Genomic DNA, 17,508 nt, shown 5'->3' with positions numbered 1-17,508 from the left:
AAATTAAGGAAATAAATCATGGGATGGAGAATCATTCATTACTCTCCTGTATAACATCGTGTAGGTGGTAAGTTCTATTGTGGCTGGGTTTTGGTCAGTGGATCTTGTGCTCACTGCCAGCAAGGCCACCACCAAAACCCCTGTTGAAGCATTTGCCATCTGTGCTCTTATAATGCTGTCAGGTCAGGTATTGCCAGGATTTGTCAGAACCAGTCTCCTCAACCAGCGTCTCGAGTGTCACTCCAGGCTCACCATTTCTTGTGTCTCCTCCACCACTCGGATGCTTTGTAACTGAAGTGATCCAGTGCACCTGCTGCTCTTGTGCATAATGATAGGACTTTGGAATCCAAATCAGAATCAGGTTTAATATCACTGACATATGTTGTATAACCATATAACCATATAACAATTACAGCACGGAAACAGGCCATCTCGGTCCTTCTAGTCTGTGCCGAACTCTTACTCTCACCTAGTCCCACTGACCTGCACTCAGCCCATAACCCTCCATTCCTTTCCTGTCCATCTGTTGTGTAATCTGTTGTTTTGCAGCAACAATACAGTGCTCCATATAAAAAAAATTACTCTAAGTTACGATAAATGGTGTAAAAACGAAATATTAAGGTAGTATTCATGGGCTTGTGGACTTGCAGTTTAGGAGGTATTACCATGAAGCATGCTGAAAATAGTGTTTGCTCCACTTACTTTCTGTTGGATTTTGTTTAGATGACAATTTGGCACCAATAAGAAAGTGTGATGTCTTGGACCGGCCACTTTCTTGAGCATTGTTGGAGCTCCACTGCTCCAGAGGAGCAGGAGGTGTCCCATCACCCTCCTCATTTAAGATCATAAGATATAAGAGCAGAAGTAGGCCATTCGGCCCAATTAATTTTTCATTGTGGTGGTATTTAACCCCCATCCTCTTATTCTAGTCTTCGTTGAATCTTGACCAGAAGCACAGCAACACCTACTCTCTCTGCTTACTTTCGTGTTGTTCTGGGAAAATTAGACTACTGATTGACGCTAAAGGAGTGGCATTCCATAAGACCATAAGATATAAGTACAGAAGTAGGCCATTCGGCCCGTCAAGTCTGCCCTGCCATTCAATCATGGGCTGATCCAATTCTTCCAGTCATTCCCACTCCCCTGCCTTCACCCCATACCCTTTGATGCCCTGGCTAATCAAGAACCTATCTATCTCTGCCTTAAATACACCCAATGATTTGGCCTCCACAGCTGCTCATAGCAACAAATTCCACAGATTTACCATCCTCTGACTAAAGTAATTTCTCCACATCTTTGTTCTAAATGGACGTCCTTCAATCCTGAAGTCGTGCCCTCTTGTCCTAGAATCCCCTACCATGGGAAATAACTTTGCCATATCTAATCTGTTCAGGCCTTTTAACATTCGGAATGTTTCTATGAGATTCACCCCTCATTCTCCTGAACTCCAGAGAATACAGCCCAAGAGCTGCCAGACGTTCTTCATACGGTAACCCTTTCATTCCTGGAATCATTCTTGTGAATCTTCTCTGAGCCCTCTCCAACGTCAGTATATCCTTTCTAAAATAAGGAGCCCAAAACTGCACACAATACTCCAACGGTGGTCTCACGAGTGCCTTATAGAACCTCAACGTCACACCCCTGCTGTTATATTCTATACCTCTAGAAATGAATGCCAACATTGCATTTGCCTTCTTCACAACCGACTCAACCTGGAGGTTAACCTTTAGGGTATCCTGCACAAGGACTCCCAAGGCCCTTTGTATCTCTGCATTTTGAATTCTCTCCCCATCTAAATAATAGTCTGCCCCTTTATTTCTTCCTCCAAAGTGCATGACCATACACTTTCCAACATTGTATTTCACTTGCCACTTCTTTGCCCATTCCCCTAAACTATCTAAGTCTCTCTGCAGGCTCCCTGTTTCCTCAACACTACCCGCTCCTCCACCTATCTTTGTATCATCAAAGCTACTTGTGCCTGCTAGATGGTGGAAAGGGCTTGGTGGGAAGGATGAGCTGCCATTGGAAGGGTCCAGAGAAGGTTCTCAAGAATGGTCCCACAAATGAAAGGGTTGACATATGTAGAGGGCTTGATGGCTCTGGAGTTTAGAAGAATGAGGTAGGGCAGGATCTCATTGAAACCTACCGGATATTGGAGGGCCTAGATAGAGTGGACACGGAGAGATGTTTCCAATAGGACCAAAGTACACAGCCTCAGATTTCAAGGGTGTCCTTTTAGAACAGAGATGAGGAGAAATTTAGTCAAAAGGTAGTGAATCGTGGAATTCATTGCCACAGATGCCTGTGGAGGCCAATTCATTGGGTGTATTTAAGATGGAGGTTGATAGGTTCTTGATTAGTAAGGGCATCAAAGGTGACGGGGAGAAGGCAGGAGAATAGGGTTGAGAGGGAAAATAAATCAACCATGACTGAATGGCCGAGCAGACTTGACTGGTTGAATGGCCTAACTTAGGTCTTATGTCTTATGGTCTTTTGATGAGAGATGTTGAGGGGCTGCAGACATTATGAAAGTAAAAGTGTTGCTACTGCCTGAAAGTGGATAAATCCCTGGGTCCTGGCTCGGTGTATCCCAAGGTATCGTGGGAGGCAGGGGAAGAAAGTGCTGGGGCTCCAGCAAAGACTTTTTTTTCTCTCTGTTTGTCACAGCTGATGACTGGAGAACGGTTAATGTTGTGCTTTTATTTAAGAAAGGCTGCGAAGGCAACCAGCGAATTAGAGGCCAAAGAGCCTACTGGTGGTGAGAAAGATTCTGAGAGACAGGATTAATGGACATTTGGAAATATGAGAACCCCTAATTAGGAAAATCAGCATGGTCTTGTGTGTGGGAAACAAATTTGACTGAGTTTTTTGAAGAGGTGCCTGAGGATTGACAAGGGCAAGGTGGTAGACATTGTCTGCACGGGCTTTCCCAAGGCCTTGGGAAGTTATTGGATAAAGTTCTGAAGGATGGGATTAACCTGCACTTAGAAAGGCAGGCATTCATCAAATATAGTCATCACAGGTTTGTTGGGGGTGGGGGTGGAATCCTGATTAAATAAGTTGATCGAAATTCATAGCTCCCTGAAAATGGTGCTAGAGGTGGACAGGGGGAGTGAAGAACTCAGCTGGCTTCATTGGGATGTTGATGGAATAGAGGGCTTTACTACTGCAGACATCCCACCTCTCCCGGAAGTTCCGGGAGTCTCCCGCATATTAATAGTGGCTCCCTGATGCCCGCAAATTATATACAATATCACGGAAATCAATTTTTTTGAGAGCAAGAGAAAGCAAGAGAGAGCACACGCGAGAAAAAGCGAGAGCAAGCAAACGAGAGCGCGAGAGAGCACGCAAGCGAGAGAGAGAGAGTGCGAGAGAGAGAGAGAGCGAGAGCGCGCCATGGCAGAGTGTTCCAAAAAAAGAAAATATAAAACGTACGTCACCCCAGACCACACTAAAGTGTACCCCTGCCTAATAGGGGTCAAAATAATGACAGTGTTGCTCGCTGCACTGTTTGCAACAGTGACTTTTCTATTGCCCATGGTGGGTTAAGACTGTAAAAGACATGTTGAGGTGAGTTTAACAGGTGTCATTCGTTCATTAGCATAGCTAACGTTATTTAAACTAGCTGGCTAGCTGCTAAGGAGCTACTCTATTGCAGACATCACACCTCTCCCGGAAGTCTCCCACAAATTGATGGTGCTACCTCCCTGAAATGAGTTTTTGCAGGGTGGGATGTCTGCTACTGGGAGAGATTAGATAGGCACGGTTTGTTCTCACTGGAAACATATGAGGTTGTGGGTTGACCTTGTGGAGGTTTATAAGTTATGAAGGCATGGAAAGGACAGGATCGGAGGCTTTTTCTTAGATTGTGTGACTCTAAAACTAATTTTCTGAGGAGGTGATGTGGTGCCTTGATGCGATTGATGTAAGCAACATTTGAAGAGCAACTGGTCACAGGCTGCAGATTTTAAAAGGGCACATCCTTGGTTGTAAAGTTGTTCGCAGAGCCTGGAGGTTAGGCCGCAAATGTTGCCTCACCCGTTGAGGTGACATCGTCAGTGCACAATTGAGTGTTGCTTCAGTTTTTCACTGGAGAGGACTGAACTGCCTGTGGGAAGAAATCTCTGCTTGAGTGCCCTCTGTAAACCAGTTTAGTCACGGTCCCTCTTGGGTAATGATTCTCCACATTTTCCAGTTTCTTATTGAGACACACTGATTGCATATTCGCTGGACACTTCAAAAGCGTTACTTCCTCAGAATTTTTTTAATGATAGACCACTTAAAACTGAACACAAATATAATTTTGGACTACTTGTAACACGTAGAAATTTGGAGAATAAAGAAATTAACTTTCATTGAATATAGTGTGTTTAATTACATAACAATGCTGACGCTTTGCAATAGTTCAACTGAGCTAAAAGTGTTTTGTTGATGATTTTCATTTGTACTCAGTGTCCAACAATAATCAGCCAGTTGCCCTGATACTGTTTCTCCATGACTGTGATGTCCTGGTGAAACCTTTCACCATGCTTGGTCATTGCCAGTGCCAAGGTTTACAGAGAAGAAGTCTAAATGGGAATACAGAAAATGAATCTTTAGTGACATATTGCGCTTCGTGGTTTTGTATGCTTGAAGCATGTTGTCGACCAGCTGCATGTAGTTTGGTGCTCTGTAGTTGCCAAGAAAATTTTCAACAACATCCTTGAATGCCTTCCATGCGATTTTCTCCAGTCCCACTAGAAGTTCTTCGAATTGCTTGTCATTGGTAACCTGTTTGATTTGTGGACCAACAAAAATGACTCCCTTAATCTTGGCATCAGTTCTTCTGGCAAACATCTGTCTTAAATATTGAAATCCATCACCTTTCTTGTTCGTTGCTTTCACAAAATTTTTCATAAGCCCCAGTTTTATATGAAGAGGAGGCAAAAATACTTTTGTTTTTGTGCCTAGTCACAGCAGATTCCATCCTTGTAGTCTTGAACCGAGTAATTCTGCTTTTGCCTTTGACAACCCCAAGTCTCTCACTAGGTCATTTAACTAAGATTGAGTTATCAGGTGAGGCCCACTTGACAAAATCTCTGTCGTTTTCCATTCCTGGCTTGTGCATCGTGGCATCTTCGTCTGCCTCCTGTAGACTCCATGTCTCTGGTGGCTTCAGTACCGGAAGACTATCGTCATGGTCTCATGGCTGAAGGGAGATTGGGGTATTCAATGGATTTCTTGTTTTTAGCAGAGAAAGCAGACACACTGGTCAGACAGAAGTAGCAGTCTGTCACATGACCCTTCTGCTCTCGCCATATCACTGGGACAGTGCATAGCATTGACTTCCAAGTACCTCTGAGCCAAGCTCTACCATCGACACCAGACGCAACGCGCAACGCAGTAAATGTGAGGAACCCAGGCTTTGTCTTAGTTGCTAATTTTATACCCAAAGTACAGCTCATAGACTTTTCTTAATAAGAGGAGTCGTGCTCCATCTTTGAGATTTAAGCGTATACTCGGCACTAATATATCAAAGTATTGCGGCTGTTGCAACATTGGCCAGACATTTTGCTGTCACAAGTACTCTTGAAAATACAGTTACTTTATTATAAAGAGTACACATAGTACGCTATGTGCGTAGAGCATGCGCATCAACATAATCGCAAACCAACATTCATGTAAACACAATGCATGGAATGATATGTGCATGACGCTTTTATGGCCTTTTTGAAAACCTATCCTGCCATGCAGCATCCGCCCAAGCAAAGTCTACCCAGGCATGCCTAGAGAAGATAGAAAACTTTTCAGTTTACATCGTGGGCAGCATTTTAATTGACTTGAATTATAAAGTAAAATAACAAATATAGGCGATTGCGAAAAAAAAAGTGCATGATAGGGAAATTTCATGGTGATTTTCATGATCAGCAGCCCAAAATCCATAAAATACACCCAAAAGTATTCAGGAAGCAAAATCTTTGTTGTCCAGTGATCTGCATCCTGAACTGGCCACCATTCGTAATTGGTTTGTTATTGTCACATGTAACAAGGTCCAGCAAAATAAGCTTTGTTTTGCATGCCATCCATTTCAAAATACAAGTACATCAAGGTAGTACAAGGAGAAAGACAATAACAGAATAGAGTGTTCCAGTTACAGAGAAAGAAGAAAGTTCAGTACAGGCATACAATAAGATGCAAGGGTCATAGTCATAGTCATACTTTATTAATCATGGGGGAAATTGGTTTTTGTTACAGTTGCTCCATAAATAATAAATAGTAATAGAACCATAAATAGTTAAATAGTAATATGTAAATTATACCAGTAAACTATGAAGTAAGTCCAGGACCAGCCTATTGGCTCAGGGTGTCTGACCCTCCAAGGGAGGAGTTGTAAAGTTTGATGGCCACAGGCAGGAATGACTTCCTATGACACTCTGTGTTGCATCTCAGTGGAATGAGTCTCTGGCTGAATGTACTCCTGTGCCCAACCAGTACATTATGTAGTGGATGGGAGACATTGACCAAGATGGCATGCGACTTAGACAGCATCCTCTTTTCAGACACCACCAACAGAGAGTCCAGTTCCATCCCCACAAAATCACTGGCCTTACGAATGAGTTTGTTGATTCTGTTGGTGTCTGCTATCCTCAGCCTGCTGCCCCAGCACACAACAGCAAACATGATCGCACTGGCCACCACAGACTCGTAGAACATCCTCAGCATCGTCCGGCAGATGTTAAAGGACCTCAGTCTCCTCAGGAAATAGAGACGATGAGGTCAACAGTTCATTTTTATGGTACAAGAGGTATGTCCAAGAGTTTTTCAAGGCAGTGACAATTGTAGGTAGAGACCATGGAGGGGAGGTTGGTTTGTGATGGACTGGGCTGTGTCCACAACTCTGCAATTTCTTGCCATCTTAGGAGGAGTAGTTTCCATCCAGACACATTGATGCATCAATAAAAAAACTCGCGAGGCTCAACAGTGACATGCCAAATTTCCCGAGCCTTCTGAGGAAGTAGAGCTGTTGTGAGCTTTCTTGGCCGCCGCGTGTCTGCGGTCGGACCAGGGCAGGCTTTTGGTAGTATTCACTCCTAAGAACCACACTCACAGCATTCGATCTGGGCCTCTGCTTTCCAGAGCTCTTCTGCGGGGCTGTCGCTGTGTGGAGTTGGACTGCTGGGAGGGGCCAAATGGAGAGCCAATCATCTACCACGGATACACCCTCACCTCAAAAATCCTCTTCATGGACGTCATCACAACCATCCGGGACTACGCTTTCACGGTAAGGAGAACAGAGAGTATCCCCAATGCCTGACTGTGCAGTTTCTATGGGCGACCGAGACTGTTCTCAGTCAGCAGCAGTTAGGCAAGAGGAATCGCTCTCCAGCCCTCTCCCAGTGACAATGGATAATAAGGAATAGCTCCATATGCAAGAGAGGCTTTCCCAATGTCCAATATCTGGGAAGAGAGATGCTGCTCTGCGTCCAACACTCATTGGATAGACTGCGTGAAAGTTGGACAATAAGGATTGTCTTCTCTGACATTAAAATAGCGATGGTTCTCAGTGTCCAAAGGTCGGACAATAAGACAGTGTTTGACCTGATAATGAGGGGACAGACAGGAGATTCTGTGGTTGCAGACGAGACACCAGGATGGTGTGTTACCTCCCGGGTGCCAGGGTAAAGGATGTCAATGAGGGGGAGGGTGAACAGCCAGAAGTTGCTGTACATTTTGGTACAAATAACATATGCAGAAATAAGGGCTGAGGTGATGCAGAATGAGTACTGGGAGTTAGGTAAACAGAACTCCAAAGGCAGTGACCTCCAGATTATACCCAGTGCCATGTGTTAGTGAGGTCAGAAATAAAAGGGTAGGCCAGATAGGCCATGTGTGGCTGAGGAGCTGGTGTAGGGGGCTTGGATTCATGTTCTTGGACCATTGGGATTTCTTCTGGAGTAGATGTGACCTGTACAAGAGGACGCTTGAACCAGAGAGAGACCAATATCTTATCAGGGAAAGTTGCTAGTGCTGCATGGGTCATATTAAACTAGATTGGGAGTGATGTTGGACTCTGAGCAAGTCACGGGATAAAGCAATAGCCTGTGGAAGCAAGTTTAGTGATCAGGATAGCCAGTGAGGAATACTCGGTTAAAATGTAGTTATTTCAATGCTCACGGTTTAAGAAGTAAGGCAGATGAGCTCGGAGCGTGGATTGACTCTGAGAGCTGGGATGTTGTAACCACAACAAAAACATGGCTCAGTGTTCTGCGAGATGCTACTACACTTGTGACAGAGGCACAGGTAAGCGAGGAGGCCATAATAGCAGTGCTTAGAGATTACATTCTTGGGGGACAGAGCAGGTAACTGAACTGACAGTCAGGGAGCACTTTGGCTCTAGTGACTATAATTATAGTAGTTTTAAGATAGTGATGGAAAAGGATAGAACAGGTCCACCGATTAGGGTCCTAAACTGGAGCAGGCCTAATTTTGAGGGAATTAGGCCGGATCTAGCAGAGCACTATTGGGAGAGCCATTTTGAAGAGAAAAGAAACAAAAGAGAAAGTGAGAAGCACTAAAGAGTGGGATTGCAAGTGTCCAGGAGCAGCACGTTCCTGTAAAGATGAAGAATAAGTCAGGCAAGTTTAGAGAACCCTTGCTGATGAGCAATCTTGAGCCTTTTCAAATGTCTGCTCTCCCCACAACTGGGCTATTTACACCACCTCCTCAGGCTGAAGCCTCTTGAGCCGAAGCCTCAGCTCTCCACTCCAACATTGGCCCACTGTCACAAAGGACACTCCACTTGATCCTATCTTCTTTTTATTGGCTACTGTTAATTAGCCAGTTAGCCAATCAACTGCTAACTTGCCTCTTAAATTCCTGTGAAGTGAAACTCATAAGCAAGCCCTGAGACCCACCTCCTTGAAACCCTCTTGCTCTAAGTCCTGAGCCCTTTAAAGTGAAACTCACCAGAGAGACTGATAACAACATGACCTGCTTCCGGTGATCCTGATCTGGGGATGATTTGTACCAGACACTGCCTCAACAAAGTTTTCATCTGGTGAACCTGCTCCGGAAGACTGTTCCAAGGAAAATTCCTTAAGGAAACCTGTCTAAAAATAGATTCCTTCTGGAATCTTTACCCTGAGAAAGATTCCCAGTGGTGATTCACCACCATTTATGATTTGGAGGCAGTTTTCAGAATTTTTATGAGAAGATCTTCCCTCAGGTAGTTCTCCTGTTGTGACCCTGTCCCAGGGAATTTTCCTCCTGATATCTTTGACTGAGAAGACCCAGAGACTCTGCAGACACTGCCTCCAGGAATCATCCTTCCAATGTCAAAGTCAAAGTTAAGTTTATTGTCATATTCAGGGAGCAGGAGCAGGCAACAGAGCGGCGATTTCATTTAGGTTTGCGGCTGAAGTTTAAAAATGGCAGCACATTGCGGCAGTTTTTGGAGTTAGACTGCACCCAATCAGTGAGCAGGAGCACAAGAAAGCAACAATTTAATTCGGGTCTGCAGCTGAAGTTTAAAAATGGCAGTGCTTTGAGGCAGTTCCAAGTTCGAATGCGGAGCAGCAATTTAATTTAGGTCCGCGGCTGAAGTTTAAAAAAGTCCAGCTCTTTGCGGCAGTTTTTGGAGTTGTACTGCACCCAAGCAGTGAGTGGGAGCGCAAGAAAGATCAGCAATTTCATTTAGGTCTGCAGCTGAAGTTTGAAAAAGGCAGTGCTTCGTAGTAGTTTTCAGAATTGGATGTGCCCAATCAGTGAACGGGATTCATTTGAAAGGGCGAATAAAAATAAGGCATTCATAAACAGAGCGGCCATTGTGTGAGTGGGCTAGTGTTGGAGTGGCTTTGGCTCATCAGGCTTTGGTGAGATCAGGCGTGGGCAAGGTAAGTATCTGGTAAGTTTCTTCTTCCTCTTTATTTTTCATTCCTCGTCTGTTAGTGTCCAGTTAGTGCATTGAGAATGGCTCCAGGGGCTGTGTTTTGTTCCGTGTGGAATGCGTGGAATTCAGGAAGACTTCCAGCCTCCCGGATAACCAGGTGCACTGGGCTGCCGCTCCTCAGAGAAAGTGTTAAGGAACTGGAGATGCAGCTGGATAATGGGAGACTGAAAAAGTGATAGACAGGAGCTACAGGAAGGTAGCCACCTTGAGGTTGCAGGAGGCAGGTAACTGAGTGACTGTCGGGAAAAAGAAGGAAAATGGGCAACCAGTACAGAGTACTCCCATGGCTGTTTCCCTCAATAATAAGTATACAACTTTGGATACTGTTGAGGGGGCAACCTACCAGGAGGGAGCCATGGCAACCGAGTCTCTGGCAATGAGTGTGGTGCTGTGCCTCAGAAGAGCAGAGTTGAAGAGGACTGCAGTGGTGATAGGAGATTCCTTAGACAGAGGAACAAAGACGAGATTTTGTGGGCGTGATAGAGACATCTGGGTGGTATGTTGCCTCCCTGGTGGAAGGGTTAGGGACGTCTCAGATCAGGTCCATGGCTTTCTAAAGGGGGAGAGTGAGCAGCCAGAAGTTTTGGTACATACTGGCACCAGTGACATAGGTAGACAAGATGAGGAGATCCTGAAGAGGGATTTTAGAAAGCTAGGTAGAAAGTTGAGAAACTGGACCTCCAGGGTAGTAATCTCTGGATTGCTGCCTGTGCCACGCACCAGTGAGGGTAAGAATAAGATGATTTGGTAGATGAATGCTTGGCTGAGGAACTGGTGCAGGGGACAGGGTTTCAGATCTATGGATCATGGAGACCTCTTCTAGGGAAGGTACACCCTGCACAAAAGGGACGGGTTACACCTGAACCTGAGGGGGACCAGTATCCTTGCGGGCAGCTTTGTAGGAGCTGTTTGGGAGGATTTAAACTAATTAGGCAGGGGGATGGTAACCGGAGCGATAGGGCTGAGGATGAGGTAGTTGGTTTACAAACAGAGGCAATGTATAGGGGGACTGCTAGCAAGGAGAGGCTGATGACAGGGCAAAATTTGCAGTCAATGAGATCAGTTGCAATGTAAGCAGGGGACAAAATTGAAAATAGTGATGAATACAGGACTGAAGGTGTCATATTTAAATGCACACAGTATATGGAATAAGTTAGATGAACTTGTAGCAGTGATAGATTGGCATGCATGCTCTTGTGGGCAGCACTGAATCGTGGCTGAAAGAAGATTACAACTGGGAGCTTAACATTTAAGGATAAACATTGTATCGAAAAGACAGTCAGGAGTGGCTCTGTTGGTAAAAAATGGAATCAGATCATTAGGAAGAGGTGACATGGGGTTGGAAGGCGTTGAATCATTGTAGGAGAGCTAAGGAACTGCAAGGGTAAAAAGACGCTGATGGGAGTTATATACAGAGCCACAAACAGTAGTAAGGATGTGGTCTACAAATTACATTGGGAGATAGAAAACGCATGTCAAAAGGGCAATGTTACAGTAGACATGGGGGATTTCAATATCCAGGTAGATTGGGAAAATCAGTTTGGTGCTGGATCCCAAGGGGGGAATTTGTAGTATGCCTACGAAACAACTTTTTAGAGCAGCTCATGGTTGATCCCTCTAGCCGATCAGCTATTCTGGATTGGGTGTTGTGCAATGAACCGGAATTGATTGGAGAGCTTAAGGTAAATAAACCCTTAGGGGCCAGTTATCATAATATGATAGAATGATGCTAGAACTAGGAAAGTTATGCAGTTTAACACGAGGCTAAGGAGTTGGTGTAGGAAGGAGAGCATACGATTTTTGGATCATTGGCCCCTCTTCCAGGGATGGTGGGACCTGTACAGATGGGACGGTTTGCACCTGAACTGGAGGGGGGACTAATATCCCAGCGGGAAGGTTTGCTAGTGCTTAATGCTGCACGGTGGGGTTTAAACTGGAGTTGCAGGTGGATGGAACCAGAGTCCAGAACAGTTAGTGGAGAGGTTGTGGAGAGAGATGTTGTTAAGACCATAAGACAAAGGAGCAGAAGTCAGCCATTCGGCCCATTGAGTCTGCTCCGCCATTTTATCATGAGCTGATCCATTCTCCCATTTAGTCCCACTCTCCCACCTTCTCACCATAACCTTTGATGCCCTGGCTACTCAGATACCTATCAATCTCTGCCTTAAATACACCCAATGACTTGGCCTCCACTGCCACCCGTGGCAACAAATTCCATAGATTCACCACCCTCTGACCAAAAAAATTTCTTCGCATCTCTGTTCTGAATGGGCACCCTTCAATCCTTAAGTCATGCCCTCTCGTACTAGACTCCCCCACCATGGGGCCACAATTGCAAGCGGGCACTTAAGAAAGAAATCGGGAGGCTTAAAGAAGGCATGAGGTTGCCTTAGCAGACAAGGTGAAGGAGAATCCAAAGGGATTCTACAGATATGTCCAGAGCAAAAGGATTGCAAGGGACAAAATTGGTCCTCTTGAAGATCAGAATGGTAATCCATGCATAGAGCTAAAACAGATGGGGGAGATCTTAAATGAATTTTTTACATCTGTATTTACTCAGGAGATGGACACAGAAGGGAGGCAAAACAACATCAACTTCATGGACCCTATAAAGATTACAGAGGAGGAAACGTTTGCTGTCCTGAGGCAAATTAGGGTGGATAAATCCCCAGTACTTGACAAGGTGTTTCCTCAGACCCTGTGGGAGACTAGTGCAGAAATTGCAAGGGCCCAAGCAGAGATATTTAAATCATCCTTAGCGACAGGAGGATTGGAGGATTAGCCAATGTTGTCCTGCTGTTTAAGAAAGGCTCTAAGAATAAACCAGGAAATTAGAGGCCAGCGTGACAACATCAGTAGTGGGAAAGTTATTGGAAGGTATTCTAAGAGACTGGATATATAAGTATTTGGATAGACATGGACTGATTAAGGATAGTCAAGCAACACACATCAAAGTTGCTGGTGAACGCAGCAGGCCAGGTAGCATCTCTAGGAAGAGGTACAGTCGACGTTTCAGGCCGAGACCCTTTGTCAGGGCTAACTAAAGGAAGAGTTAGTAAGAGATTTGAAAGTGGGAGGGGGAGGGGGAGATCCAAAATGATAGGAGAAGACAGGAGAGGGAGGGATGGAGCCAAGAGCTGGATAGGTGATTGGCAAAAGGGATATGAGAGGATCATGGGACAGGAGGTCCAGGGAGAAAGACAAGGTGGGGGGGGAACCAGAGGATGGGCAAGGGGTATAGTCAGAGGGACAGAGGGAGAAAAAGGAGAGAGAGAGAAAGAATGTGTGTATATAAAAAACGGATGGGGTACAAGGGGGAGGTGGGGCATTAGCGGAAGTTAGAGAAGTCAATGTTCATGCCATCAGGTTGGAGGCTACCCAGATGGAATATAAGGTGTTGTTCCTCCAACCTGAGTGTGGCTTCATCTTTACAGGAGAGGAGGCCGTGGACAGACATGTCAGAATGGGAATGGGATGTGTAATTAAAATGTGTGGCCACTGGGAGATCCTGCTTTCTCTGGCGGACAGAGCGTAGGTGCTCAGCAAAATGATCTCCCAGTCTGCGTCGGGTCTCGCCAATATATAAAAGGCTACATCGGGAGCACCGGATGCAGTATATCACCCCAGTCGACTCACAGGTGAAGTGATGCCTCACCTGGAAGGACTGTCTGGGGTCCTGAATGGTGGTAAGGGAGGAAGTGTAAGGGCATGTGTAGCACTTGTTCCGCTTACAAGGATAAGTGCCAGAAGGGAGATCAGTGGGGAGGGATGGGAGGGACGAATGGACAAGGGAGTTGTGTAGGGAGCGATCCCTGCGGAAAGCAGAGAGGGGGGGGAGGGAAAGATGTGCTTAGTGGTGGGATCCCGTAGGAGGTGGCGGAAGTTACAGAGAATTATATGTTAGACCCGGAGGCTGGTGGGGTGGTAGGTGAGGACCAGGGGAACCCTATTCCTAGTGGAGTGGTGGGAGAATGGAGTGAGAGCAGATGTGCGTGAAATGGGGGAGATGCGTTTGAGGGCAGAGTTGATGGTGGAGGAAGGGAAGCCCCTTTCTTTAAAAAAGGAGGACACCTCCCTCGTCCTGGAATGAAAAGCCTCATCCTGAGAGCAGATGTGGCGGAGACGGAGGAATTGCAAGATGGGGATGGCATTTTTGCAAGAGACAGGGTGAGAAGAGGAATAGTCCAGATAGCTGTGAGAGTCAGTAGGCTTATAGTAGACATCAGTAGATAAGCTGTCTCCAGAGACAGAGACAGAAAGATCTAGAAAGGGGAGGGAGGTGTCGGAAATGGACCAGGTAAACTTGAGGGCAGGGTGAAAGTTGGAGGCAAAGTTAATGAAGTCAACGAGTTCTGCATGCGTGCAGGAAGCAGCACCAAAGCAGTCGTCGATGTAGCAAAGGAAAAGTGGGGGACAGATACCAGAATAGGCACGGAACATAGATTGTTCCACAAACCCAACAAAAAGGCAGGCATAGCTAGGACCCATACAGGTGCCCATAGCTACACCTTTAGTTTGGAGGAAGTGGGAGGAGCCAAAGGAGAAATTATTAAGAGTAAGGACTAATTCCGCTAGATGGAGCAGAGTGGTGGTAGAGGGGAATTGGTTAGGTCTGGAATCCAAAAAAGAAGCGGAGAGCTTTGAGACCTTCCCGATGGGGGATGGAAGTATATAGGGACTGGACATCCATGGTGAAAATAAAGCGGTGGGGGCCAGGGAACTTAAAATCATTGAAAAGTTTCAGAGCATGAGAAGTGTCACGAACATAGGTAGGAAGGGATTGAAGAAGGGGGGATAAAACTGAGTCGAGGTATGTGGAAACGAGTTCGGTGGGCAGGAGCAAGCTGAGACAATAGGTCTGCCAGGACAGGCAGGTTTGTGGATCTTGGGTAGGAGGTAGAAACGGGATAGTCAGCATGGCTTTGTGCGTTCGAGGTCATGTCTAATTTTTAAGAGTTTTTTGAGGAAGTTACCAGGAAAGATCTAACATATAAGGAGGCTTTGAGGAAAGAGAAGCAAAATAAACGGTGTAAAGACAGTAAGGTAGAAGGGCTGAAATGTGTGTACCTCAATGCAAGAAGCATCAGGAACAAAGGTGATGAACTGAGAGCTTGGATACATACATGGAATTATGATGTAGTGGCCATTACAGAGACTTGGCTGGCACCAGGGCAGGAATGGATTCTCAATATTCCTGGATTTCAGTGCTTTAAAAGGGATAGAGAGGGGTGAAAGGGGAGGAGGGGTGGCATTACTGGTCAGGGATACTATTACAGCTACAGAAAGGGTGGGTAATGTAGCAGGATCCTCTTTTGAGTCAGTATGGGTGGAAGTCAGGAACAGGAAGGGAGCAGTTACTCTATTTGGGGTATTCTATAGGCCACCTGGTAGCAGCAGAGATACAGAGGAGCAGATTGGGAGGCAGATTTTGGAAAGGCGCAAAAATAACAGGGTTGTTATCATGGGTGACTTTAACTTCCCTAATATTGATTGGCACCCGATTAGTTCCAAGGGTTTAGATGGGGCAGAGTTTGTTAAGTGTGTCCAGGACGGATTCCTGTCTCAGTATGTTGACAGGCCGACTAGGGGGAATGCCATACTAGATCTAGTACTAGGTAATGAACCAGGTCAGGTCACAGATCTCTCAGTGGGTGAGCATCTGGGGGACAGTGACCACCGCTCCCTGGCCTTTAGCATTATCATGGAAAAGGATAGAATTAGAGAGGACAGGAAAATTTTTAATTGGGGAAGGGCAAATTATGAGGCTATAAGGCTAGAACTTGCGGGTATGAATTGGGATGATGTTTTTGCAGGGAAATGTACTACGGACATGTGGTCGATGTTTAGAGATCTCTTGCAGGATGTTAGGGATAAATTTGTCCCAGTGAGGAAGATAAAGAATGGTAGGGTGAAGGAACCATGGGTGACAAGTGAGGTGGAAAATCTAGTCAGGTGGAAGAAGGCAGCATACATGAGGTTTAGGAAGCAAGGATCAGATGGGTCTATTGAGGAATATAAGGAAGCAAGAAAGGAGCTTAAGAAGGGGCTGAGAAGAGCAAGAAGGGAGCATGAGAAGGCCTTGGCGAGTAGGGTAAAGGAAAACCCCAAGGCATTCTTCAATTATGTGAAGAAAAAAAGGATGACAGGAGTGAAGGTAGGACCGATTAGAGATAAAGGTGGGATGATGTGCCTGGAGGCTGTGGAAGTGAGCGAGGTCCTCAATGAATACTTCTCTTCGGTATTCACCAATGAGAGGGAACTTGATGATGGTGAGGACAATATAAGTGAGGTTGATGTTCTGGAGCATGTTGATATTAAGAGAGAGGAGGTGTTGGAGTGGAGTGCCGCAGGGATTGGTGCTGGGTCCTTTGTTGTTTGTCATCTATATCAATGATCTGGATGGTAATGTGGCCAACTGGATCAGCAAATTTCTGGATGACACCAATATTACGGATGTAGTGGACAGTGAGGAAGCCTATCATGGCTTGCAGCGGGATCTGGACCAGCTGGAAAATGGGCTGAAAAATGTCAGATGTAATTTAACGCAGACAAATGTGAAGTTTTGCACTTTGGGAAGACCAGTCAGGGTAGGTCTTACACAGTGCACAGCTGGGCATTGAGGAGTGCAGTAGATCAATGGGATTTGGGAATACAGGTCCAATATTCACTGAAATTGGTGTCACAGGTAGATAGGGTGGTAAAGAAAGCTTTTGTCATATTGGCCTTCATAAATCAAAGTATTGAGTACAGGAGATTGGATGTTATGTTGAAGTTCTATAAGACATTGGTGAGACCTAATTTGGAATATTGTGTGCAGTTTTGGTCACCTACATACAGGAAGATGTAAACAAGGTTGAAAGAGTGCAGAGAAAATTTATAGGATGTTTCTGGAACTGGAGGACCTGAGTTATAAGTAAAGATTGAATAGGTTAGAAATTTATTCCTTGGAACATAGAAGATTGAGAGGAGATTTGATAGAAGTATACAAAGTTATGAGGGGTATAGACAGGGTAAATGCAAGCAGGCTTTTTCCATTTAGGTTGGGTGGGACTACAACTGGAAGTAGTGGGTTAAGGGTGAAAGGTGAAAAGTTTAAGGGGAACATGAGGGGAAACAGGGATAGGTGAAATAGCCCAGCCACCCAGCTGACCAAGATCCCTCTGAAAATCCTGATAACTATCTTCAGTGTCAATGACATCACCTATTTTCGTGTCACCTGCAAACTTACCAACTATGCCTTGTACATTCTCATCCAAGTCATTGATGTAGGTGACAAATAGCACCGATCCCTGGGGAACACCACTAGTCAGAAGGCTGAGGTCCCAGCATCACATTCTGCCTCCTACCTCTGGTGGAGCTGAGTGGCAACGTCTGGGTAGAATTGATGGGAATGTGAGGAGAGTAACGTTCAAAGTTCAAAGTAAATTTATTATCAAAGTATGTAGATGTCCCATATACAGTCCAGAGGTTCATTTTCCTGTGGGCATTCACAGTAAATACAAGAAACACAATAGAATCAATGAAAGACCGCACCAATTGTCGGGCAACAATGTGCAAAAGACAAAAATAGTGCAAATACA

General features: G+C 45.3%; 1 protein-coding gene across 2 annotated transcripts in view; it reads left to right on the top strand.

Annotated features, from left to right (window-relative positions):
- Positions 1-17,508, top strand: part of LOC134340261 (1-phosphatidylinositol 4,5-bisphosphate phosphodiesterase delta-3-like) — a 110,684-nt gene that overhangs the window by 55,595 nt on the left and 37,581 nt on the right. For both annotated transcript variants that reach the window (XM_063037282.1, XM_063037283.1), the window contains exon 7: positions 7,117-7,261. In XM_063037282.1, the coding sequence (XP_062893352.1) occupies positions 7,117-7,261 (145 nt within the window). The remainder of the gene's footprint in view (positions 1-7,116; positions 7,262-17,508) is intronic.

Source organism: Mobula hypostoma, chromosome X1 (genome assembly GCF_963921235.1).
Source record: "Mobula hypostoma chromosome X1, sMobHyp1.1, whole genome shotgun sequence".
Lineage (NCBI taxonomy): Eukaryota > Metazoa > Chordata > Chondrichthyes > Myliobatiformes > Myliobatidae > Mobula > Mobula hypostoma.
The sequence above is the reverse complement of the archived record's forward strand: the minus strand, read 5'-3'. Positions and strand labels throughout refer to the sequence as shown.